The following is a 27,340-nucleotide window of genomic DNA, read 5'->3' as shown; positions in this document are numbered from 1 at the left end:
ATTGCAATCGATATCAATCATCAAAATGCTGCAATGATTACCAACTACCGCTACAATACAACTATAGTATACTATCCACACCTAACTTAATGCTGCAATTAATATCACGCAGTCAATGTCCTGCAATGTCGAATTTTGTGTCATAAAATCATAGTTGACTACCAAATAACGGCTACAATGTCGATCATTTTGACGCAAGGAGTTTACATAGTTCATGAATCAAAGACATCCAACATATTTGAATCCTTGCGCATCTCCATGACGCTTGCGAACGTTTACAGCCCGAAAACAATAATATACTGTATCCGAAATACGGCTACGTTAACGACGGATTTCTGCGTAATTCTGACGATATCATTCTATGTGCTTTGTACAGGATTGACATCTAGCATCGGTAAATCTCTGATGACTTCTACAACAAATTTCCGAAACGTTTACAACCAGAAATCAACAGTACACTATGCGATATTTAGCACTGAAGCAGGTGCGCGAGAAAGTAGCTTGCTAACCAATTTGTTGTCGCTATGCGTATCTAGTCACGTGATCGAAGTCCTGCAAAAGGCCTATTCCGTTTCCGAAGTTGAGTGTGTGCTGATCCGTCATGTATCGCAAACAGATTTTACTCAAAAGTCGGTATTGGTGTCCATTGATATTGACGATGTTCCATACCGAGATCGGTCATGACATTTGGTACGGTGAGTCTTAATGTTAGTATCGAACGCTGTACCAAGTTTCAAGTTTGTCACTGAACTATGTTAGTGGTAATTTCGTTTCCTAAGTCGAGTGAGAGCTGACTCGTCATTTATCGCAAACATATTTTACGCAAAGCCGGTATTGGTCTCCATTGATTTTAACGATGCTCCTTAGCTAGATCCGTCATGAGCTTTTGCATGGTATGTCTTGATTTTAGTATCGAACGCTGTGCCAAGTCTCAAGGTTGGTACTCAATGATTCGGGCAGCAATTTCGTTATCAAGGTCGAGTATGGTAGAGATGTGCGCTGATCTGACACTTAGCCTACCTAGCGCATTGCGGATTTCACGCAAAAGCCGGTGTATCTGTGTTAACGCTAACTGTGCTCCATACCGAGATAGTTGATGAGATGATGATATCATGAAACGGTTTACTAACATCCTCGGTTTGCATTCAAATATTTAGGTTTATTTTATATTCTTCAATGTCAATTTCACCGTGTAATTGTGGCCTTCAGGCTTACAATTACAACCCCTGTCAAGCGCGATAGCTGTTTCGTTTTCGATGGCGGCTAACAGCTGATCGCTTGATCAGCCTATTCCTCAGTAAATTTTACGCAAAATTCGGTGTTGGTCTGTTCGTATTAATTTTGACAGTGTACCATACCGAAAACGGTCATGAGGCTACTTCTCGATGATTTCATGTAACAGTGTACCAAGTTTTCGGCTTTCAATCACGTATTTATTCGGTAATATATTTTCCAAAGGCGATTTTGCAGCAGACATATAGACACTACAGACCGTAAGCCGTATGTGTCGTGTGACAGTCTCCAACCTCAAAGCCAAAATCTCCTATGCTGTACCGGGACCGAATTTCCGAGGCTGCTATCCGTAGTTCTTCAGAATGATGTTTTGGATTCAATATGACATGTTCAATCTATGAGATGACAATTGCGTATGTGTCCGAACTCGTTGATCTTTCCAGTTAGGCTTACGCAATCTCTCGAGTTATAGTCATTACCATTTCTGCAGATAATTACTCAGGTGTAGTGCGAACATGAACCGTGTCGAATCTTTGTTCCGCACGCCGTTTACGCAGTTACCACACTTCAAGTCACAGCTCACCAGCAGACCTCTCGCGGCACATACGTTAAAATCATTGTTGTCGTTCGTGTTATCGTACCACCAAGTTACTTGTTTACGTTGGAAAACGCCATTGTGACGTCATATTGATGTCGCTTGCAGCCCTTGCCCCACCACCCGATATTGTCACGAGCCGCCACTGGGGCCAATCCAAGGTAGATGGATATAAACATCCTTTATTGTTCGTGCGGTGGGCTCTGTTCGTTTTTCTGCGTTGAATTGCGTTAATTTCCTCTCCATGCCGCGGCTGATGACGTGTTCAGGGTAACCGTTATCAAGTAAGATTTTTCGGATGTACCCGAACATATCATCAACGCTCTATGCACGAGTGTGCCTATGAGGTTAATTTTTCTGCGTCGAGGACTAAATGAATTCCAGCGAAGGTATTGGCCTGTGAATGTCGGTTTCCTGAAGACAGACGTTTCAAATTTGTTGGTATTGCACTTTTCAACTAATACGTCCAGAAATGATAACCGACATTCACAGGCCAATACCTTCGCTGGAATTCATTTAGTCCTCGACGCAGAAAAATTAACCTCATAGGCACACTCGTGCATAGAGCGTTGATGATATGTTCGGGTAACAAACTGAGTTTAGAACTTGACTACATCCGAAAAATCTTACTTGTAACGGTTACCCTGAACACGTCATCAGCCGCGGCATGGAGACGAAATTAACGCAATTCAACGCAGAAAAACGAACAGAGCCCACCGCACGAACAATAAAAGATGTTTATATCCATCTACCTTGGATTGGCCCCATTTCCACCCGCTTTGAAAAACAATTGATTTCTGCTGTCAGTAAGTGTTACGACACAGTCAAAACCAATGTGATTTTTACAACAACACAACTTCTCCCTTCAACACGCAAAGACGTGCTTCCTGCACTTCAACAAAGTAATGTAGTGTACGAATATAGGTGCCACTGTGATTGTGGCTACGTGGGAAGAATACGTCAAGACGTCTGCAGGACCGCATAAACCAACATGTCCCCAGATTTATCGGAACACGTGCTTCACGTTCAGTGAAAAGCTCACCCTTAACTCATCCACTTAAAATTGCCAGCATTGCCAACTGCATCCTACAAAATATGCATAATTGATGAGGCTATTAATTATGCCAAAATCTGATATAGGTTAGCTTTGAATAGCCAAGACACTGCAAGGTACCTACCAGGCTTTTATGACTGAAATATGGTTGTAGTGATATAACTTTGGGCAGAAATGATTGAGGGCATTGAATGATTCACTTCCAGCAGTGTTTCCATTCGGCGATAGATGGCGGATGTCATTTTCCATTCGCGTGGAGTAGAGAACATAGCAAATCCTTTCATATGCCAATGAATCTGAAAATGGATTGCCATAATGGTAAACAACAGAATCAAAGATGCTATTCATTGTAACTTAAATTTAGGCCTATATCTATCATGTATATATGCTGAATGAAGCAGTTTGTTTCTTTTTGATACAGTCAAGTAGGCTTTAAAGGATGTAACGCCATCTACACTACCCATAAATCAAAATCTGGAGTATGAGCAGTTAGTGCAGTCTTGCTTGATTCTCAGTGTGCTACCTAAATCAGACTCTTGCACGTTCGACTCTGATTGACACATTGGACAATGTTGAAAAATGCTCACCAGATTATTTCTGTCCACAATCACAAACTGGGTCTTGCTATTCTCCAGACATTCCTCTGAATCTGAATGCCTGCAAATCATTATCTTGGTGAAGACTTGGTACAAATATGATTACACTGTTCAAGTACTCACTCTGACTCGCCATCTAACTCTGTGGGGTGGAAGCTATCGTCACTTGATAGGAATTGGATATCACTTTCACAGTCTTCATAATCCTCTCCGGCAATAGGGTTTGGACATCGATGAAAAGACACTTTGGGTACGGAATATTGCGTATTTCAGCAACCATACGCGACACAAGATGTACCTCCGTGCCTCATCTTCTTCATACCTTCCATATTCACAATCAAATTCAGTATCAAAATCAATCCCAACACGAATAACTATCTGTTTACCACACTGAGCTATACCAGGACTTTTGCCGTGTCATTCACATGACGTCATTTCATAGCTGAATGATTTCATATCCGTTTTTCCGCTTTTCGATTTATAATTTAAATTACTTGAAAACTATCATGTAATTTCAATTATTATTATTTTATTCATATTCCTAACCACATAACGTACGAAATAAGGCAAAGTCATTTTTTAGATGCAGTTGACCTTTAAGGTTATTTATAGGGTAAGGTTACCATATTCTGGAATCGGGAAAGGAGGAAACTTTTTCAAAATTTTCAATCTTAGAATACCGGTGGGAAATCCTGAAAAAGGGTAAAGTTTTTCCTCTTCGTAGTCGGTTGACTAAAAAAAAGGTCAACTTTCTCGCTCAGCCCCAAAATACTGTTTTTTCCTTCACTTTATCAGGTGGTTGATAGGGTTTTAAATATCTTCTTTTCAAGAGCCAATCTGGTGAAGCTAATGCGATATTCTTAATCAGCAACCTTGAAAACACCAGTAACGGCTCCTAGATGTTCTGCCAAATTTTTTATTTTGTTGACCAGTTGTCTCCCTCTCCATTGCGGATATTCGGTAGGTGTCGCGCGATTGCTCATGGTTATTGGTTTCCATAGCGACTCAATCTATGTCAAATTTAATCTAAATCTGATCTCATGTCGGATTTGGAAGGAAAGGCCACCAAAAGGACAAGGCTGCCGTCAAAATAATGCCAAAAAATGCTCGCGTAACCATACAGTATGGGCCATACGAGGCCTGTGGTGTCGTGGAATCTCGCAAGGCAAGACTCGCAGGACTAGAAGGTAACATTTGTAATGGAATGATACTGCATCTCACATCTGTCTGTAACTCAAAAGAAAACATTCGAAACTTGGATTTAAATGAGAAATTTACAGCGCGCTGGTCTAATATTATAAGAGATTTAATAAGGAAATGTTCTGTTCATTGTTTAACCTTCATTTAATCAAATGATATTTCAGAGTGAAGCTTAATGCAGCACCTATTGTGAGCGGTTTCGGTAGTTCGTAGTTTTGTAGCTACTTCCAGTGGAAGTAGAGAATGACGGTTCTGCAAACTACTCATGTACGTTGTTCCGGAAAGTAGATTTGGTCAAAAGGTCGCACAATCTCTCTAGTTCATGGTAGGTCTCTACTTTCGAAATGGCAAGATGGGTATCTTCGCAACCATCCCAAATTGCTGCTTACACTACAAATTAACTGCAATCGCTGTCTTTTGTTGTTTTGAATTGGTGCAATCTCTGAACATATATATATTCGGTTAGGGTACCGTGATACGTAGGCTACTTGACACCGTTCTTATGTTTTCACTAAAAGTGGTGCTAATTCAGCATCAAACCTCTTTCCACATATGCTAATTGCAAGTAGTCTCAAAACATAAGACTGTGTAGGGCAGGGGTTCTCAACCTGGGGGGCGCAGGAGGCTCTCAGGGGGGGCGCGATAAATTGACGAAGTCAGTGTAGGGGGGGCGCGAGAAATTGACGAAGTCAGTATAAATTGTACGACTGTACGTGTCTGGACATGTGTTTCACACACATTATGAGAAGACGATTAATGAAGATGAAATTTATTCCATATTCAAGAAAGCTTGCAAAATACAAAGTCTAGCAACAGCGCTCAACTGAGTATAGTCTGATTTCAACTTCATTTGAGCAAATTTTTGAAATTCTTTGGAGATATAGAGAGCAATTCCCACGTGTAAGTCATTCATTGCTTCATAGCTTTGACAGTAGCCTAAAGCTTGTCGCGCTGGGCAGCTCTTGTTAGTAGCTTGCGAACTGCACTGCCTAAGACAGACTTAGATGCAACATATGTTGCCCGGTTTCGCCCTCAATTAGGCTATAAATCAACACAATTAATTCATTTCGAAAACTGATCAAATTTAGCCTGGCAGGACAGAACGACGCCTTGCTCTCTGTACTCACTACCAGCATCAGGATTAGTCTCAGGGTGACCTACATTGAAATTAATTAATGGATGTCTTGTTCAATGTTTTTTTTTTGTTATTTTCAAACAAATTTGAAGAAATTTGTCAGCAATGTAAAACACTCAACAACTGGAATGCAGATTCAAAATTGGCGTAAGATATACTTTATGTATACTATTAGATCAGGGGTGGGGAGCCTGCAGCCGTAGAAGGGAATTTGGGCGGCCGTCGACGCCTAATTGAATTAGTATGTGTTGGCGGCCGTAGACATGCAAATTGCAATTACGAATTCACTTCCGCATTTTCGAGAGATTTTAATTAATCTTGAAATTTTCTTCGCCCTCCGCGCAATTCAACAAGACTTCATTTTTCGATTCTAATGCAGTAGCGCCCTTCTTAATCTGAGCCGGAATGGGAATTGACAAGAAATAGCAATTCGTTCGCGGCCCTGAAAAATTTTCGCGCTCCGCGCGACAATATACACCTCCCGGCAACTATTCATAACATTGCCACTCGCGATTTCGGTGCGTACAATAGGTCATTGTGAAAAGTAGAATAGTCCGGAGTTCACCGGGAATGGAAATGGACAGTTTACCGTAGGAATTTTGCGTCCAGATCGTTCATTGCGGCTATGCCCTGGAATGCGGCCTTACGCTACATAAGCAATCGAAATGCGGTCATGATTATCAAAAACGTTGCCCACCTCTGTATTAGATGATGTGCTCTTTTTGACATGACGATAAATGCAAGGGGGGTCAGGGGGGGGCGCGAGTTTTTTGACCACCTCCAAGGGGGGCGCGTGTCAAAAAAGGTTGAGAACCACTGGTGCAGGGGCAAGTGTACCTGTTTGATGCGGGTTTGATCAGACTAGTTGACATCCAAGGTCATGCTGTGCATGCGTATTTTTCTGTGCCACCACTATTGCTCTGTTTGTTATGTATTTCGGTTGGATGAAGACTATCTCCCATAATAGACGCTTGGAGGTGTAGAACTTTGTAGATATAAAATTGAATAACATATTAATGCTGAAGTATACCGGAATATTTTTGACTGTCATTCGTCAGGATTAATCGTCAGCAACTAGTAGAGAATTGAACAGAAAATTGTTTATCAACAATCGTACATATGAAGTCCTTCTGTTAGCACAAACTAGGTTGGTGGATCAAACCTAATTGTGTACTCTGAAAAAGTATGACTTCTTTGTTACTGACTACCGCTGATTGGTAGTTGCGGTTATTTGATCGAGTGTTGAACAGATATATCATTTTTCAGCTCGTTTGACGGCAGAGGGTCATTCGGTTTCGTTTCAAGAAATCGAAAACTGGAACGCCGTCCAAATCTTGGTGAATGGAGAGACTGTCTATAAATGCGGCATAAAAGATCTCGACTATGGTGGCGACGGAATAATCGATCCACTCTGTTCGGAAGCAGTAAAGGCGGTTGAGGAAGCGTATTAGATATTCTTGAGATTTAAACTTCTGCCCATATTTTTTTACGAATGAATGAAATTATTTTATGCAACATGTCACTTGTAATAATATTCTGCTTGTTACCGAGTTTTGCACTTCTTACCGCTCCCGATAAAGGTCAATGCATTTCTTACTGAAATATATATCATGATGCTGTTTTACGGGCGCTGCTTGTTGTAGGAACATGATGTTACAACAGTTGCATATTCTAGACTTCTATACAGTCTAAGATCCTTGATAATTGACAGTCAGGGAAATATGTATCATAAATGGTAGGCAACCCCAGTAAGCGTATATGATGACTTTACAGAACCAGAGAGTCATGTGTGTATGACTAGTGGTGTTTATTGAAATTCATTATGAAGCCAGAGAGCCACAATTTGCCGATGCCTGGTGTTACCGATAGTGCATTGTTTTACTGCGTTGCGGTTGTCGGATTCTTAAGCCAGATTCATTTGCGCCTCACATAACTCAGTGATTTTGAGACAGTTCTGGTTGTACAAGTACGCATAATAGCTTCAACACAGTTTATGTACTGAAAACGAATCATCAACGGTGTAGCTGACGTATCCTATCAATGTAGTTCACAAAATCCTCGCTGGCCTACTTTTAATCACACAATTAGCCAAGCGCTTGTCATGATTATGTATTTTCAAAGGCGTGACACAAGACACGGTTCAAATATTCTGCGTAAGCGACGAAATACAAGAAATACAAGAAAATGTACAGCGCGGTACTATAACAAAATTTGTCGCCAAGGCTTTTGACAGCATAGCACAAGATCGATCTAAGTGTACATGATAGCGATTTACAAATGATCGAAAAGTCGGTTGCTTGTACCCAAGTCTTAGAGTTCAATAAATCCTTTCACAATGAAAATGTTGACTCAAATGACAACAAAATAACGGGCAATGCTATTCATGTTTTAATACAAAAACAGAACAACAAATTTTAATGTCATTTTATCACATCCATGTCTACACGACAATAGATATTATCTACAGAGATAACTGTTTCTTGATAGTGGAGTTGGACAACTAGAAAATTTCCAGCTTCTCCAAATTATATTAGAATTTAGCATTACAAAAAGCTGAAATTCGAAATAAATTCCGACTTGGGACGACATCCAACAAAAATCAAGTGTAGTTTATATCAAAGAAAGTTTGTTCTTATAAGAACGAGAATGACAAATGTTTGTCCAGCAAGCTTTGCTCGTCTTGCATTATGCAATTCTCATGTAGCACTTTCAGGAAAACCAGAAATTAGATCACCGGCTTTTCACTCTGATTCATCCAATTATACAACAATTATCTAGTTGTCCAAGTCTGCTTAAAAGCTAGTTTCTATTTTGCTACAATAAGAATGGGGGCGCAGGAACACAGACAGGGTTTATGCCCCTGATATACATTGCAACAGCGTGTATGGAACATTTCATGTCATTGCTCGAATAGGGGATAACGCGGAAGCATAAATTACAGACTACATCCAGTTATGTCAACACCACAGTAAATGTAACTAGCGAACCACAATTATACTGACAAAAACCACCGGCGCCATCAAAATTACGGCTGATTTGGCGGCAAATAGACAAGATAAAAATAACAATGGTCTGGGCACAATGATTCGAGTACTCAAATCTGAATCGAGTATTAAGTCTAATCATCCGAGTCTCTTAGTGAGAGCACCAAAATTTTACGCTGCTTGCCACAGATCGTTAATTCATCAAAATTTCCATAGCATTTTGCACTGTGGAAGCTTTAAAACCTTGATTGATCATTTCGCAGCATACGAAATATGCAATAAAAATCCAACCAAATTGGTGGAAATGACATATCTGTGAAGTCGTGATCAAGTCACTGCATTATTACAAAGCGCGTGCAAGCCATAGTACTAAAAATACCAAATTACCTTCAATGCGATGTAGTACTGGCATTCTATTTTTGTGGTTGCAAAAAAGGTACATATTCGAACTTTCCACATCATTCTTATTTCAGTATAGTAGCCTAATAATTTGTGATACTCGGATACTCGATTCAGAATCACTCAGGAACTCGATTTTGTCCTAATCATAATTACCAACACACAACTGATTTGCCGAATGCGTGCCAAATATTTTCTCCTAGACATCGCACGTCACTTTGTGATCTCGATATTCAAAATAGCGGTGTGATCTACTGTGCAAGACACTAGTGGCAGTGTACAAAACATTCCATTACGATACGCGAGGGTTTGATTACTCGTTGCGCACCCAGCGCATTGTAAGTCCAGCGTCTGTTCGTATACGGATGGAAGCTGCTTCTGCGTATCGCACCTGGAATACAAAATGTTATGGAACGTAAAAGTACAGTAAAGGTGCGATCAGTATCCATCAGAGGCAGTCTAACGCAGTGCTATTTAACCTGTTTTGAATTAGTGAGCTTAAAAAGTGGTTGTAAGGAACTCATGCACACCTGGACCATGTTCTCTGACATCATAAATGTACGTGGGATCTTCTTGGAGGTACAGAACTTCATTATCCAATTGAATAATATATTGATATTGAAAAAAACCTGAATATTTTTGACTGACACTCGTCAGGGGTAATCGTCAGCAACTAGCAGACAATTGGAAACAACATTGTATATCAACGTTTGTATCATGTGATGTCATATTTTGTGATACGATTGTTGATATACAAAGTGGGCGAGTGTCAACCGAAAATACTTGGGTATATCGCGAAATGAATATATCATTTAGTCAGTGTTGGTATTCAAGTAGAAGTAGAATATGAAGATATGGGAAGTATTCAAGAATAGTATATTCATATTGAAATGAACCCGAATATTTTCTGCAGACACTTGTCAGGGGTAGTCGTCAGCATCTAGTTGAGAATTGGAAATAACATGGTATATCGACAATCGTGCGGTATCACAAAATATGACGTCACCAGCATGAAATTTCGATATGAATATACTATTGAATTGTATTGGCCTATTGAAGTTCCGTACCTCCAAGAAGCTCTTCAAATACTTTAAGTAGCTCACAAAAGATGGCTGCTTTTGAAATTGCAAGATGCATATTTGCGACTAATGCAAAACGACTAATAACAGCACATATAGTTGCGGTTCGATTACTTTCTACCTTATTAAATATGAAGTAGTGACTAATTGAAATGAAAAATGAGTAATTTTGCCTAAAAAACTGTTAGGTACATACTAACCAGGAATGTAACCAAGTCACAAGACACCGAGTCAAAAGTCGATCTCACTTCTACATTTTGACTCGAGTTAAGTCAAGTCATTTTTAATTCATCACCAAGTCGAGTCCGAGTCCAAGTCAGCCAGCAGAGGGTCGAGTCCGAGTCATGGTATTACGACTACTCGAGTCCAAGCCAATGCGTTAAATGCTCAGTTTCGAGTTAAAGTCTTGTTGAACCCACTTTTTATAATTCTGTTTGGTTCGCATTTAAAATATAGACCTACTCATTTTTTTCACTTTCAACAGTTTCTAGTCGCATTTTCGAGTACCAGTGCCAATAGGCGAAATACCAACAGTGTGGTTACTTTACTGTTTTTCGAAATTACATTGATGTATCTTGATATATCTTGGTCGTCTGAGACTCGAGTCATATGACTTGGTCCGAGTCCAAATCGAGATTGACTCGAGTCAGTACAACCCTGATACTAACAAACAGTGACGTAGAAAATGCAGAGTAGTAACTACTGAAAATAAAAGGTATGAAAAGCAAGTAGCTTTGCCTAAAATACTGTTATGTATAAGTGGAAGTAATTTACGAACATGACCACTCGAGTACGTAGTAAAAATAGGAAAAACTGTCGGTTTCAGTGGTATATTTACTCGAGGATAACCTACGAGAAAGCATGTACAAATATCATACCGTGTCTTTGACACTCTTCATCAAGTTCTGAGCGTTGTGCACCAACATCTCGGTGGCTTGCTCCGCTTCTGCCTCCTTTTCTTGGGAAGCATTGCCGAGGGTTGTGGCTTTCACCGTGGACAAAATACGCAGCTGAGTGCTAATCGTCGGGAGGCGGTCCAAAGTCTTTCCAAAGAAAAAAGGATCAATCACCGCAAAGTGGTAGTTTGCTAGCTGCCTAGATCATTCTGGTCGACAAATTGGAACGAAAATCAACAAGTTTGATTGTGATGTACTTTGTGGAATGTTTCCATGCTCCCAGTTGATTCAAATTTAATTTCTGGTTTTCCTGAAAATTCAACATTCTATTTCTAATCTAACTTGTAAAAGACTGTGTACTTATATTTCTAATTTTAATCAAGTTTGTACATATCCCAAATGTTGTTTTGTGCTGACGAAGAATTCACTTGAAGATACTACTGGATTCATTTCTCAATCAGTGGAATTACCTAGTCAGATAATTAGTACTTCATTGTTAGTATATTATCTGCTGTGGAAGAAAGAAGCCCATGTCCATTTTTGACACTGTGAGACCATTAAGGTTTTAGCACAATATTCATTTACTTTTAGCCCCGTCTTGGTTACGGTTATGTTTGAAACAATGTGAAATAATATAGCTTAAAGAAAATGGAAATTTCACAAAAACTTGATTTACCCACGGGAGACAAATCAAGTTTCGCCAGAAGTTTCCTATGCAAATATCTCAATAAATGACAATACCTTCATCATGTCATTCTTGATTCTCTTGTCCGTGCATTGAGTCGCTACTTCTTTTGCAAACTTTGTCACGTCATTGGAAGCTCTTGCAATATCTTTAGCAACCCTGAATTTCAAAAGATTGGTTATGGTATATCATCAACTTGGACCACCTGGGTAGCATTCAGGTAAAGATAAGGCAATTTGCAATAACGAAAAAGTTGAACGAAAAGTTGATTACGGTATACAATTTCAATATTAATTGTTTTGTGATACGATTGTTGATATACAATCTTCTTTCCAATTCTCTACTAGTTTCTGACGATTACCCCTGCCAAGTCTCAGCCGAAAATATTTGGGTTCATTTCAGTATGAATATACTGTTCAATTGTATATTGAAGTTCTGTACTCCCAAGAAGCTAGTCAAATATTGGGACTGTAAACGGGAATTAGTAGGACTGTGGCAGAAATTGAAAAATCCTTTCTATATATAATTACTCACTGAATCAATTCACTTCGAGAGCCTTCGCCTCCGTCCACAAGACGCGACATCTTGGCCATGAGAACGGCCATCTTTTTAGCAGCCGCAATGATATTGTTACCCTGGACAGAAAGATACCAGCTTAATTGAGAATTGTGGAAGTCATTTACAGTTGTTACTTGCTAGAGCAGCGGTTCTCAACCTGGGGGGCGCGTGAAAGCATCCGAAAGGGGGCGCAAAGAAGCGGTCAACTGAAAACTTTTTTCGCGCTCCGTGCGATTTACCTCCAATTCATGCGTGATTCTCTATATAGAGACCTAATTTATTATTTTTTAATTCTCTCATCAACAGTCATAACCTTCCATGCCATCAAACAATCTGTTGGGGTTGCTAGCATCCCGGTAGGATTTTGTGATATGACGATAAGGGGGGGGGGGGGGGGGGGGGAGCAAAATTTTTCACTATCATTAAGAGGGCATGTCTAAAAAAGGTTGAGAACCACTGTGCTAGAGGATTGGTTATCCAAACAATTCAAGACAAAGTTATATTAAACGAGACGTTGGTGAAATAGCTAAGAATAATAAATGTATTGCGTTATTTCTGTTTCAATGAAGGTCTTTCATGGCAATATGCGGTATAATATAACAAAACTAATGCCTGTTAAAAGCTTGTGTCAACTACAATCGCCACAAGGATTTCAAATGATTTTTGAAAATGATCTACAGTCATTTATTTTGCTTTTCCACAACTAGGTTTTGACTCATTCCATTATAATTTTGCAAATTTTCTGACATTTGTAATGCATACCCTCAGAATTGTAAAAAATTAATTTGAAAAATTTCGAGCAGTTCAAAAGATAATGCGATTTAAAATTCTCATGACACTAGGTGGCGCTGCATGCAAAAATCTTTAAAATCCATATTATTTGCTGTCATGATAGTGGAGAATCAATTAAAATGTCTAATGATACAATTTTGAGGCCCAGGAATTGAAAAAAATCAACTTTTTTGCTCTAAACTCGAAGGAAAAAAAGTTACGGACGAAACAAAATGGGGGGGGGGGGAGCGGACTTGAAAATCCATGTAGGATTCCGTTTACACCAAATCAAATTATTGCAAAATGTACTTTGAAGGAGTATGACTGATAAAAAATTGGATTTTCAAATTAATCTCTATTCCTCGAGGAAATCACAAAAAAATTTGTCTTTGCATTCAGTAATTGGTTATAATAGTAGTTACGGTGAGCAGCACCACAACTACTGCCCACCACATGCGATAAATGATGCGCAAACTGCAATGCGGATGTGGAAGATGACCTTTTTTTAATCAACACAACATGATTTTCCATAAAAATTCTAGAATCAGCAGTTATCTAGTCCGGGAATCAAAATTTTGTACTTGTAAAAAGTGTCCTCCTTTCCGGACCCCAAAATATGGTAACCCTATAAGCCTATCATTCTAAATATGAATTTTACACATAATTCACAATTCACACCATGGGTGGCATTTGCATTATTTCAATTGATTAACTGCACAATACGTATTGATACGGCAAATTTGCGGACCGGCGTACTTACAAAAATAGATATCAACCCAGAATGTAATCACGAAAAAAGTCTGCAACTCAAATGCAATGAGAAATGTTCTGCTTTTTTGATATTAGATCTTTCATGTGTGATTCTGCAAGGCGAAGTCCTGTTGAAACTAATAATTTGGTTTTGATTGCTTGATATCTTTTGAAAGATAGGCCTGTGTAACTTTGTGTTTGCTAACGTATATTATACTGTCAAATGTCACTAAATTGTAGGCTTACTGATGAAATGTAACGAAACTAGTCGTAGGCTACTTGTAAACAGATTGGTACAATGCTTGCAGCAAGCACGGTGACATGGTGACGTTCAGAGTAGACCATGGATTCTATATTACGACAAGACACAAAAAAAGACATTTCAAATTTCTAAATCACTCTGAAATTTGATGTTTCATGTCTCTAATTAATGAACAAGCGTCAAATTTCTTACATTTTGCAATTGACATAGAAAATTTTAATATGTCTGTCACGATTGCAATGTCTAGAAGGAGAATAAATAAGTCATGTACCGTGCTCTCCCATTTTTTGGCCTCTTCGTGAAGCTCTTTGGCAGCAGCGGCAATCGGTTGGTTCGCCTCGATTTCTGGGAATTCCTCCTCGGGTGGTGGGGGCACCGGCGGGGGCATCTCGACCGCGGGCATCGGTGGGACAGGGGGTGGTTCCTGGCAGAAAGGAATTGTTGTAGTATGTGGACTTGGATAGATGGATATTCCTAGTTGGCTAATTCCAATTTAATTCATGTATTCCTGAAAATGCTACAGAACTGTAGGCTATTGTACGAAATGAGACAAGCTGGGATTACAGACATTTGCCATTCTCATGCTTATTATCTAGTTGTCCAAGTCTGCTATAATGCACCATTAGGCCTAAATCAAATTAATTATATACTACAATTAGCGAAGGTTGCTAAAAGTTCTATACCAAAAACAGGACAAAAGAAACACACAAGTTATCCACGGAATTTCGATGCTAATTTTATAAAAACACGTAACTCACCTCAAGTTTCTTTTTCTGCATTTCCTTCTCGATCAAATCTGCTTTCAGGGTCTTGTTCAGATTAGAGACGACGGCTATCAGTTTATCTTCGTTTTCTAAACGCATGGGCCATATATGAAACACTTTGAATTCAATACGCTGTAATGCGGTGTGTCAAACAACTAGTACGCCACACGATATCATCAATGAGTAAATGATAAATTGCTTATACAATTCAGCACATTTCTATAAAAAGTTTAGATGTTTATGAAGAAATAATCACACTGTTGAATAATATATTGATATTGAAGAAAAACCAAACATATTCAGCTGACACACATCAGGGGTGATCATCAGCAATTAGTAGAGAATCCAAATACTCATTGTATATCAACAATCATATTACAAAATATGTCGTCACACAAATCCACCAACCTATTCTGTGCCAGCAGAAAGAGTTTGTGTATTATCTAAAATAGTATATGGAGCTTAATCCATCTGTTTGCCTCCGTTACGGGAATTTTATGCGTGTGACGTCATATTTGATGATAAAGCTGTTGACAGACAAAGTTCCTTTTCATTCTCTAAGAGTTGCTGACGATTATCCCAGACAAATGTAAGCAAAAAATATTAAGGTTCATTTCAATATGGATATATTATTCAATTGTATGACAACTCTTGTTTGGAACAGTCGCAGAAATGAGGCAAATGCTTACCAATGAAATCCTTTTGGTTTTTCGTATTCCCCGGGCCGGTGGCATATGTCCGTGCCGATTTCAGAGTGGGGTCGAGTTGGTTTTGGATTTCAGACAAGTTCTTCCTCAACTAAAGAACAAATGACAACATGTTAGCACTTGCGACTAGGCATGGGCAAAATCGAATACCTGAGGGATTCTAGCATTACTCATGGTGACGTCACAACAGTATGAATAATGTGGAAGGTTCAAATATGTACCTTTTGATGCGACCACAAAGAATATATTGCCAGTTCTACATCACATTTAAGATAATTTTGTATTTTTTCGACCATATCTATTTCATTGCACTTTGTGACAATGTCTTGAGTCGATGACGACTTCTCAGAAATGTCATTTCCGCTAATATGCTTAGCTTTGTAATACATATGTCGCCATAAGAGTAGTCGAATACGACCAATCAAGATTTACAGCCTTCGACAGTGGAAAACAGTATCGTGTCATTTCAGTACTCGGAAAAGTATCTTCCACTACTCAACTCGAATTACGAGAATGAATACTCGAAGAAGATTAGAGTACTCGAATTATTGTGCTCAGCCCTACTCTTGGGCTTATTTTACAAACCTTTTCCACATATTCCGGATCATCCGAGTTCTGCATCTCGCGTTTTCCACACATCAAAATACGATGAGCTCTTCGAGATATGTTTCCTGTGAGTGGTTGCAGATGAAGATCAGGCCGATGATCATAATAATATCATTGGTAAACCCAACCGATTGAGTAAATAGTATAAGTAGGCAAAACCTACTCGAGTACTCTAGAAGCTGATAACTGATGTAGACTTGTCACAAAACGAATTTTCACTTTTGAAATTCATAGGGAAATAAGTAAGTAGTTTTGTAAAATTGCGAGTAGTCTAAAAATAAAACCACTTGAGTGGTACAAGCTAGCACATATTACTTGAGTACTTGAAAAAGTAAAAGTAATTTACTACTGAACACCTCGGCCAGATCGTGATATTTGAATAGCAGCCAGAGTTGGACAGCTAGAAAATACACGGAAATGGAATTTAATTCCTTATTGGAAAGAAATACAACTCAAAGTTCACTACATATCAAGTCAGAATTCATCCTCATAAGCATGAGAATATCAAGTCTCTGTACAGCAAGGTTGGTTCGTTTCGCATGATACACTTCTCATTACTCATGTAGCATTTCCAGGAAAACAAGAAATTAGACCACAATTAAAATGAGAGCGTACAAACATTTCACAAATTAGATTACCAGAATTTTGTCGCTCTGATTAGACGGCAATTAGTATCTAACGGTGAAAGTTTGCAATCAACATGGCATGATGTTCTAGGATGTTGCTATTACCAGCCAAAGGCAACGCTTGCGCCGGTCGATTATTCTGAACGTGAGAGACGCATTCTTCGTGTTCCTTCTTCATTCCTTCCTCAGAAGCGTCCATGAATGTGCGGAAGTCCACGGAATCGTCAACCATGTCTGTGAGTTCGTCCATGTTTCTGGTCCAGTCCTCTGAGATTAGGAACAGGGTGAGAGTGAAAATATCGCTACACTGAATATACAAGCGAATACTATATTGATATTGAAATATGCCTTAGGACAGTGTTTCCCAACCGGGGAGGAATTCCCCCCTTGGGGGGAATTTTGCAATTTTCAGGGAGGAATTCCACTTTAGAATTGTAACGGTTTTTCCAAATTGTTCATGTCCGAACTGTCATGTAGTCAACCAGTTATATCATAACGTATGCTCCTTACACCTGTTTTTTTTGCTGAAAGTATGTTCAAATGCTATTTGAAATCTCTTTCTCACATACAAGTTCCTTGTTTTTTTAAAACTAGTTCAGATGTGCAGCAGTTCGCAAGACAATTTTGTAGGCCAGAGACGGCCTCCCAATCAAATATATTCTAAGCGAGCAAATGTCCTGCCGAATCTATCACAACAAGGCCTCTAACGAAAGTATTTATCTTATATTTTCAAGTCAACATTTTCATAAAGTGACAAAATAGTCCAACGCCATCGATTCAAGTCAAAGAGATCACTAGCCTGCCTTTATTTTTAGTGAACAGCTACTCGATCGAAAAATGCATGTTAAACTTGGTGTAATGTTGCTGAAACAGAATGAGTGTCCTAAATTTCAATGCGGCAGGAATTCTGATCACGGGCATGTTATATATCAGGGCTGTAACCAAGTCACGGGCTACGAGTCACAATTCAATCTCACTTTAATAGTTTTGACTCGAATCAAGTCGAGCCATTTTCAATTCACTATTGAGTCAAGTCCGACGGTCCAATTCACCGAGCATAGGGTCGAGTCAGATTCATGGTATTATGACTCGAGTCCGAGTCCAAGTCATTGTGTTGACTGCTCAATTTCCAGTTGAAGCCTTGTTAGACTCACTTTTTATAACTCTGTTTGGTAATATTGAATGATTTTGATTTATAATATACTAATTTTCTTCACTTTGAGCAGTTTATTGTCGCATTTTCAAGTACCATTACCAACAGACGAAATTCCAATAGGAAGGCCACTTTACTGTTCTTCGAAATTACAATGAAATGTCGGTCGTGGCCGTCTTATAGTCACGAGTCATATGACTTGGTTCGCGTCATGTGCAATGACTCCAAGTCGAGTCAATACACAGATTGTCTCTAGTCGAGTCGAGTCGTTACCCTATTTTAAGAATATGACTCGAGTCAAGTCGAGACATCAGAAAATGCTGACTCGAGTTCGACTCGAGTGTGTTCAATCCTGCTTTATATGAAAGTACCAATATTATTGGCCAAATGGATACGCAAACTTGAGAAAAAAATCGCGAGACCAGTAAATTTATGCATACTGATTTTTCACCGCGGTTATATTAGCGATTAGTGCATGGTAAGCCGAAAACACAAATTGAAATATGGGGTCTGTTGAGTCAATGCCTTCCAGAATTTGTTTGATTGGGACCAAGACCATTGTTTTTGAAGGTCTACAAAGTGTTGTTACAGCACTGCTAGAAACAAACACTATGTACCGCCCGTCTTATTCTTCGGTCAACCGGTGATTGCGCGGTTAAAAGTTACCTTTTTTAATCATCGGGCGGATTTCTCCTAAGGGAGGAATTTTGGCTCAAATTTCGGCCAAGGGAGGCACGAGATGAAAAAGGTTGGGAACCACTGCCTTAGGATATCAACAACTGTGTCATCAAATATGAAAATTAGAAATATCTAGTCAAACGCAAAGTCTTGAAGGGGCACTGCGCTTAAAAAATGATGTGGTCTCAAATTAAACGGCAAAACGAAAAAATTTTTTTGGCCGCAGCTATTTTCTTCAGGACGCCACCGTAATGGAGCTGTAATTTATTGAAATTTCCACAAGACCTTCACGCTTCAGCTGACGCGGCTGCTTAGCCCATTACATGGCACGATGTCTTCACCGTCGCACTTGCTCGACGTGATAAGGCAGTCACGCAGAGAAGGAACTTTAGATAGTTGTCAGCCGATGTTATGAAGGAAACATGTCCAAAGTTCGTTCTCTGCGTGACTGCCTTATTGCGTCAAGCAAGTGCCACGAGTAAGACACCGTGTCATGTAACAGGTTAAGCAGCCGCGGCAGCTGGAGCGTGAAGGTCCTGTGGAACTTTCAATAAATTACAGCTCCATTACGGTGGCGTCCTGAAGAAAATGGTTGCGGCCAAACATTTTTTTTCGTTTTGCCCTTCAATTTTAGACCACATCAGATTTTGAGCGCAGTGCCCCTTTAGGAATATCGGACTTGTTGGAGTGTATTTCAACAATTATGTCATCAAATATGAAAATTCGAAATATCTAGTCAAACGCAAAGTGTTAAGAATATCGGACTTGTTGGAGTGTATTTTTATCACTTTCTCACCAATTCTTTACAATTCCCGTACCATCTTCAGCTTTTATGACATGATTTTATTTAATATAGGCTATAAAGTAGCTATAAATTGGCCTTAGCGAGGTCAACCAATCGAGCACTAACTGAATACCAGAAACTCGTCTTACGTTTCATGGTATCAAAATGTTCCAATGCAGTTTTGTCGCTGGGATTCTCCAGAACAATTCTTCCGGCATTCACAACCTGGATGAAAACTAATGTGCATGTCACAGTTGCATTTTTCAATTTTAATCTTGAAACAAGTGAACTACATACAAGTCTAGACATAAGGGTTGGTTAAAAATAACTCCTAATTTTTAAATTTTAAGGGCTATTTGATAAAATTGTTAGGTTGGCTAAAAAAACGTTGCATACCATATTTAGCTAAATTCTAACCAGTAGATGTGAAGCTATAACAGTTTGAAAATTTCGAATTTTTCATAAGACTAGTTATGTAAATTTTTCTAATTGTACTGGTTACCCCATAAAATTGTTGAGTTGTCTACAAAAACGATACAAAGCAAATATGACGCAATTCGAACCAGTTCAAGCAAAGTTATCTGAGTTTCTCATTCATAATTCTGGGATTACCTTCCGACAATGATATTTTTCATATCTAAAATTTTCAACTGCCATAACGAGGTTTCTACAGGTTGGAATTGAGCCAAATTTGGTGCTCAACGTTTTTTTAGCTAACCAAACATTTTCATCAAATAGCCGTCAAAATTGAATTTTTTTTTTGATAAACCCTACTAGATATATATATACTGTACAAAAATTTCAGCGGTGAAGGTTTAGTTATCGGTATCCGATATAGTCACCACCGAGATTACAAGAGTCTAGAGTGAAATTTTCCCGAGTTATGAATGAATTTATGATGAATTCCTACCAGGGTTGTAATGACTCGAGTCATTTTCTCAACATACGGGAAATGACTCGACTCGAGTCAATCAGTGTATTGACTTGAGTTGTACTCGAGTCATTGCGCATAACTCGGACCAAGAAAAGACTGGGTGGGCCAAGACAGTCATTTCATTGTAATTTCAAAGAATAATCAAGTTACCACACTATGAGTATTTCGTCTATTAGTACTGGTACTTGAAAATGCTACCAGAAACTGTTAAAAGTGAGGAAAATTAGTATAGTTTGAATGGAAAGCGTTCGATATCACCAAGCAGAGTTGTAAAAAGTGGGTTCAACAAGACTTGAAGTAAGTCATAACACTATGAGTCGGACTCGACCCTCAGCTTCACTCGGTGGTGAATTGAAGATGACTCGACTTGACTCAAGTGAAAAATGTAAAAGCGAGATTATCTTGTGATTTGGTCAGAACCCTGATTCCTACATTAAAAATGGTTTGAGATGGAAGTGGTTAAATATCAGATCATCTCTAGTACCGGCTACAGATTTTACATTATCAACTAACGAAATGTAGCGTAGCAATAGGAAATACCTGTGGAGTAAGACCTTCGATACGAACAGCCTTCTTCTTGACTTGATCTACTTTCTCTTGTGAAACAAGATCGCTGGCACCTACAGCTTGACGAGCCAGGTCAGCCAGTCTGGTGGACTGGGTTTGAAACGTCAACGCTTTTGCGTCAAAGTTCTCTTCCCTGTTAACGAGTAAGTAAAATTCACCATTAGATCGAGTACGTCCTAAATGAGAAGTGGCTTGCAGCAAATGATGCAAGAATGAAATACTTGACTCTTGGGTAGTTTATGAGCTTGTGTGACACGGGGTATTACTCATTACTAGGGCTGGGCAAAATGAAGTATTCGAGCATCACTCATGATGACGCCGTAACAGTATGTAAGATGTGGACAGCTCAAATGTCTTACTTTTATGCAACCGCAAAGAACAGAATGTCAGTTCTACATTGCAGTAACCGGCTGTCATCGGTGGGATTTTCCGAAAAATATTGCTGCACTTTTCAAAACTGTCAAACTTGTATTTATGGTGGAACGCTCCACCATGCTTTGATAGTATCGATTGAATTAGTTGAGAAAAAGCGGTCACTCATGGCCTGTTGGAAAGAAGACATCTCTGTCGCAGTGGTACTAAGTATACGTTGTGGACTCTATAACTAAGTAACCAAAACATGTGCATTTTTACAACAAGATTATCTCGTCTTCTTGATAATATACATGCTCGGTTGCCCAGCCCTCGTCTCGCTTCGTGGCGTAGTTGGTTAGGCGCTGACATTCTGAATCCAACGACATATTACTTATCGGTTTCGCATCCCATTAAGGTCGTGTTTTACAGTTTTGAAAAGTGAAGCACAATTATTTGGAAAGACCCGATAGTGCCAGCCTATTAAAGATCATTCGGTATCTTTTCGACCATACTTATTTCAATGCACTTTGTGAGAATGCTGTGTATTCATGACGACTTCACAGATATGTCTATTCCACTAATGTATGTAGTTTTCTACTACATGTTTCGTATGTCACGATACGACCAATTGAAATTTTAAACGAAACATGCGGTACAAGATGCATGTGCATTTGCGAAAATCTGTGAAGACGTGGTCAAACCACATCGTTGTCACAAAGCGCAATGAAATAGGAATGGTTAAAAAAAAAAAAATCTTTAAAGTGATGTAGAAGTGGCATTATATTTTCTTGTGGTCGCATAAAAGGTACATAATTCTACTTTCCATATCATTCGATTCAGAATCGAATTATTCAGAGACTCAATTTTACAAGCCCCGTGCCTGACTTGTAAAGTGTGACATACCTTCCAGGAGTATCCAAAGGAGCTGTAGCGGCATTGGTAAGTTGTTTCAACGCGGTTGAAGTGTCAGAAAACTCATCAGCGACAGATCGAACTAGAGCATCTTTCATCTGTTTTCTGACTTCTTCCAATTTCTCTTGTAACTTTTTAGCAATCAGCTTAGCCTTGAAATACGAAGAAAGAAGATTGATTTCATGCTCAAAAAACGACTGAATCACTGAAGAAAAACCAGGAATTCGTCTAGTAATTTCAATGATCCCATGAGGTAAGGATAAAATCCTGATAATAAGAGGACATATAAACGGGAAATTTGTACCATATAGCTCTGATCACTGGTAAATTGACTAAAAAAGGTCGACTTTTCGCAGCGATCCTGGTATCTGACGGTAGTTGTGGCGAGTTGACCTTTTTTAGTCAACTTTCATGGCAGTTCCAAAATAACCGGTATTTCATGTGTATATTGTGCAGGTGTCTGGGTAACTAAATATATCTGACCGAACATTTTCACCTATCACCCATCCAGTAGTTTGTACAAGTCTGAGCTTGCTGTATAAATTAATCACTTTAGCTCAACAGTGCAGCCTTCTGAACCGTGATCAACTCACAGTGAAAACAGTGATGATATCATGAATGACTCAACTAGATTCCTGTTTGAATAAAAAATGACAATGTTGGAGATTTGACTCAACAGGAACATTCAGCATTGCTATGAAAATGAAGTAGGAGTATCTCTTTACAGATACAATGAAAGTTACCATGATTACTGTGCCTGTACCTGTGCAAACTACTGGATTACAAAATACGTAACTGGAACTAGACCTAGAACTAGTCAGTTTTCAAAACACGTAACCAGAAATAGAACTACTCAATATACCAGCAATTAGTTGATCGTCAACAACCTAGTCTGGTACATTATATAAGTCAGGGAACAGCTGTATATAGAAATAGCATTTATCTCATACTAAGATTGCTACCAATGGCTATTCCACAGACCTCCTTCGAATCTCCTTTTCCACTTCTTATAAGATGCTCAAGCTCTTTTTGCAATCGATCGCACTCCGCAATATTCTTCAACATCGCAAACCTCAAATTCGCGTCCGGTATCCTGGCAGCAACTCTGGAAAATGATAAAAAACGATTGATAAACCAACTCACCGCAGCATACATAAATAAGGACAATCAATTTACAGAATGTTCCAACCCTGAACATGATGTTCCCACATTGCCATTCTATATCTCTACCATATGACTGAGGCAGATAGGTTCGAGGTTGAACAGAAATGTGCCAAAAATGGTATTTTTATAGTTTGAGTAAGTCATGCTGATGTTTAAGGGCATATAGACCATAATACTCCATATAATAAAATGACATTAATGGAGCCCGTAAATTACAGTACTACTGGTGCAGTCATGCGCTTACTTCTGAAACGCCATAGACAGGAAATTTTTTATTGAAGTTTATTCAATATTTGAGGTGTGGGGGTAATGAGACGAAGGCTTGGGGTTAAGTTGAGACACAAGTATAGGTAGAATCTTACATTGAACGACTCGATATGCTTGAAATTTAAACTGTTTACAGCAACAAAAATACAATAGTTATCCGAGTTGACCATATGCGACAGTCTGACAAGTACATAAAAATATTGGCAACTTCCATAGGTAGTAGCTCCCGTGGAGAATCTACTTTTGATGACATTTAAAGTTACAAATGATGTGCAAATTCATTCTGAAAGTTGATTATTTCATGGTTATTAAATTTCATTCATGATGCTACTACTACTCGTTGATAGTTCTATTTTGGGAGAAACTAGTACTGTTACAAACAAAAAATGCTGGGGTGTCTCATCTTTAGGGCTGGGCACAATGATTCGAGTCGAGTAGTAAAATACGATTTTTTCGAGTACTGAAATTATACGCTCCTCGCAACTGAAAGTTGATTTACTAACGAGACGAGAATTATAGTTTTGATACTATTTTACAGGATGCCTTGAAACCTTGACTGGCCGTGTTGCAGCATACCAGACATAGTACCAAGCTACGAATGTTACTGGAAATAACACATTTCCGAAGTCGTGATCATCCCAAAACATTGTCAAGAAGTGCAATGAAACCGGTAAGGTCGAAAAAATACCAAAGTACCTTTAATGCGATAGATAACAGGCATTATGTTCTTCGTGGTGGCATAAAAGGTACATATTTGAACTTTGACATAGTATTTATGTTGTGAAGCCATAATGAGTGATACTCGAACACTCGACTCGTAGCATAACGCGTGATTCAGAATCAATCACTCAGGTACTCGATTTTGCCCAGACCGGTATATCTTGGACACAGCATGTCTCTTGTTACCCTCACTCTGGGGTAAGTTGAGACGTTTCACCAACGATTTTTGAAGATTCAGAAATCCGGGAGTATGTTGTTCAACACTCAAAAACTCAAAACTCAAAACATACATATGAATGGCCAGATCACAGGCTTTCCATCTGTACCAAAACAGATGCTCAGAGAGCACTACTCTTAGTGGGGTTGAAATATCAGAAAAGTGTCTCATCTTTTCCTCCTTTCCTAGGCCTCATCGCAGACTGAAACTCATGACAAAGAGAAAATTGATTGAAAATAGGCACTTACTGCCTGGCGTCATTTAATACAGTTTTCACAGCATTCATTCCCCGTCCACCATCGTCCTTACCAGGATTAGCCAGAAATCGAGCAGCCTATAAAACGGAAGAGAGATTGAAATGACAACAACCATTTACACACAACAGTCACCCGTAAGCGTGACGAAGCCCCGAAGGCTCCGACACAAATTGTGGGTTAAGCTTTGCCCATGCTTTTGCAGAACCAAAGCGAATAAGGCATGTTTGGACCATATGGCATTGCATGATGTGTTGGATTTGTGACCGAAGTAGCACAGCACCGTATACTGCAAATCTTAGTGAATCAATGCTGGGCTACTATCGTGATAGCAGGATCTATATTTGTGACCGGCGAAAAATGACGGATGACATTACGAATATGTGGAATTTTCCAAAATATATACAATTAGCATAATGCAAGAGTCATTTTACCCGATTGGTTTCATAATTTCAGTCACGAAAGTGGTGCAAACCAATATAAAAAGTGCTTTCTACTTCACAGAACGCAAACTGTGGATAGAAAACAATTCAGCATCGAAGCCTGTTGAGCAGAAGTGGAAGTAGTAAGTTTGAAAACATAACCATGTGAGGTATTGAACGATGAACGTAGACAAAACCGACAGGAGTACTTCAAGTCGACGGGGGTTTTCAATTATGTTTTTCACTGGCAATATTGACACAGTTTGATTCAGTGTTTGCAAACTTTTTCGCACCCGTAAACATCAACTTGATCCTGCTGAATAGCTGACTGAATGATCATCACTTTGCACTGGACAAATCATCACACTTCGGATGTGCGATACCTTCTGTCGATTCGGTAAATAGCATTTGATTATATCATACAGTGAGGGATAGCTCTCTTGGAAATGGGATGCGAGCAAATTACACACAAGAAGGTTCAAGACAAACGAAATATCAATATCCGAGTGTCCAATTGTGCAGCCACCAATAAATGGACCTTCTCACCCAACTTAGACTAACTAGAGTGAAATGACGGTTATCTAATTTGTGAAATGTTTTTTATTCTATGCTCTAATTTTAAGACAAATCTGAATTTTGGTTGTCCTGAAATGCTATAAGAGTACTGTGTAGTCAAACTCGGTGTAGAGACATTTGCAGTTCTCATGCATTGAGAATGAACCATGTTTTTATATGAACTGAGCTGGATTTTTGTTGTATGTCTGATTAGTAGGGCGATTTTTTTTGACATGGCAAAATTTTAGCGCCAGGTCAAAATTGTTTACAAATTCAAAATTTTTTTGACCTCTGCATTTCGTTTGTATCGTAGATTTTGCACTGTCGGTCATTTGATATTTTACAGCCTGTAACCTCTACTTTATAGGCCTACCGTTGTAAACGACCAATTGTCGGCTCATTGTGAATCATAAACGGTCAAATGAAACAAATAGGGTGGCATGGTGGTGCTATAGTCAACGCACCGCAATATCCTGACTGAAGCAAGACTGCTTGGGCATTGCATGGTTCTTATATCAAGAAGCGCATGATGAAAAAGTGTGATGTAGACACCATTGTCAGAATGAAGCAACACGGTTTGTCACCAGCAGCGTACGTACAACTTCAGTGTTGTCAGCCAACAACTGCTGCTGTTGAACGTTCATTCACCATTCTTGGCAATCTACTTTGCAAGGACAGACACTTTTTACCCGAGAATGTAGGAAAGGATCTTTCGTTGTACTACAACAAATTTTAATTATTTCTACCATAATACGTAATGTAACAACTGGAATTCTTCATAGGGCCAGATTTCATTGAAATTCTAGCTTTTCATGTAAAAATTTTTCAGTTTTCCAGTCAAAAACGTTTTTTCAGGCCAAACTAATCTGTTAAGACAGCCAGTTCCAACCAGAAATGAAGATAAGTAGTACCATTTTAACATTATGCAGGAAAACACCCAAATTTGCATACGCGAGGTCAAAATTCAGTTTTTTCAAGTCAGAAAAAGACCTATAAAATCAAAATTTTCCATTTAATTCAATTTCCAAGTTCGCACGAATTCAGCAATTCTAATTCTAATATAATTTTGAGAAAAAATGTAGCTATCACTTATTCTAATCTAATTTGAAAAAATGTGTAGCTTTAATTACAATTGTAATCTAATTTGAAAAAAAAAACACTGAAGCCTTGATTCTAATTGTAGTATAATTGTTAAAAGGGGAAAATTTTCTCGTTAAACAACTCAGCTTTTCATCAAGATTTGACTCAATGCAGTATCTGAATTTTAGTGAGACCATCCTTAGTTCCAATTTCACCTCTTCCATCTTTGAATCGAGAGTGGCGGCAGATTTTTTACTGACGAGGGCCTTGGCCACTTTCGCATTGAGCACGGTCAGCTTATCCGCTATGTTCTTGGACAGCTCTTTGGCTTCGGCTGTGTCTCCGAGTCCCCTGTGATTGTGAGCGAAACAATAAATGA

General features: G+C 38.9%; 2 protein-coding genes and 1 long non-coding RNA gene across 4 annotated transcripts in view; 1 reads left to right on the top strand and 2 right to left on the bottom strand.

Moving 5' to 3' along the window:
• Positions 1–2,895: 2,895 nt before the first annotated feature.
• Positions 2,896–4,086, bottom strand: LOC145459398 (uncharacterized). Of its 2 annotated transcripts, XR_013921389.1 has the most exons (4): positions 3,602–4,083; positions 3,470–3,539; positions 3,007–3,178; positions 2,896–2,914 (listed from the first exon to the last, which is right to left on the bottom strand). It is a non-coding gene; the product is annotated as an uncharacterized LOC145459398 (long non-coding RNA). The 2 variants fall into 2 exon arrangements; XR_013921388.1 differs by lacking the exon at positions 2,896–2,914 and having other exon boundaries at positions 2,921–3,178; positions 3,602–4,086.
• A 410-nt stretch (positions 4,087–4,496) lies between these two features.
• Positions 4,497–7,437, top strand: LOC145459387 (UPF0728 protein-like). The gene is made up of 2 exons (XM_080338046.1): positions 4,497–4,665; positions 7,080–7,437. The coding sequence occupies exons 1-2, from the start codon at positions 4,572–4,574 to the stop codon at positions 7,262–7,264; spliced, it is 279 nt and encodes a 92-aa protein (XP_080194172.1). The 5' UTR covers positions 4,497–4,571; the 3' UTR covers positions 7,265–7,437.
• Positions 7,438–7,908: 471 nt separating this feature from the next.
• The window catches only part of LOC145459353 (vinculin-like), a 31,324-nt gene continuing 11,892 nt past the window's right edge, over positions 7,909–27,340 (bottom strand). Inside the window, exons 12-26 of the mRNA XM_080338004.1 lie at positions 27,177–27,312; positions 24,899–24,984; positions 23,264–23,387; positions 22,274–22,434; positions 20,990–21,149; positions 19,665–19,740; positions 17,006–17,167; positions 16,254–16,339; positions 15,651–15,759; positions 14,956–15,050; positions 14,469–14,621; positions 12,391–12,491; positions 11,913–12,015; positions 11,154–11,318; positions 7,909–9,587 (exon numbers count right to left, since the gene is read on the bottom strand). Coding sequence (XP_080194130.1) covers positions 9,510–9,587; positions 11,154–11,318; positions 11,913–12,015; positions 12,391–12,491; positions 14,469–14,621; positions 14,956–15,050; positions 15,651–15,759; positions 16,254–16,339; positions 17,006–17,167; positions 19,665–19,740; positions 20,990–21,149; positions 22,274–22,434; positions 23,264–23,387; positions 24,899–24,984; positions 27,177–27,312 — 1,795 coding nt within the window. The 3' untranslated portion in view covers positions 7,909–9,509. The remainder of the gene's footprint in view (positions 9,588–11,153; positions 11,319–11,912; positions 12,016–12,390; positions 12,492–14,468; positions 14,622–14,955; positions 15,051–15,650; positions 15,760–16,253; positions 16,340–17,005; positions 17,168–19,664; positions 19,741–20,989; positions 21,150–22,273; positions 22,435–23,263; positions 23,388–24,898; positions 24,985–27,176; positions 27,313–27,340) is intronic.

Source organism: Botryllus schlosseri, chromosome 16 (genome assembly GCF_051294905.1).
Source record: "Botryllus schlosseri isolate E-star chromosome 16, Bs_hap1, whole genome shotgun sequence".
NCBI lineage: Eukaryota > Metazoa > Chordata > Ascidiacea > Stolidobranchia > Styelidae > Botryllus > Botryllus schlosseri.
Note: the sequence above shows the minus strand (reverse complement) of the source record. Positions and strands in the feature narration are given on the sequence as shown.

Coding starts and splice junctions, on each gene's coding strand:
- LOC145459387 (XM_080338046.1), top strand. CDS start 4,572: ATGCCAAAAAATGCTCGCGTAACCATACAGTATGGGCCATACGAGGCC. Junction 4,666..7,079: donor AAGACTCGCAGGACTAGAAG/GTAACATTTGTA, acceptor ATCATTTTTCAG/CTCGTTTGACGGCAGAGGGT.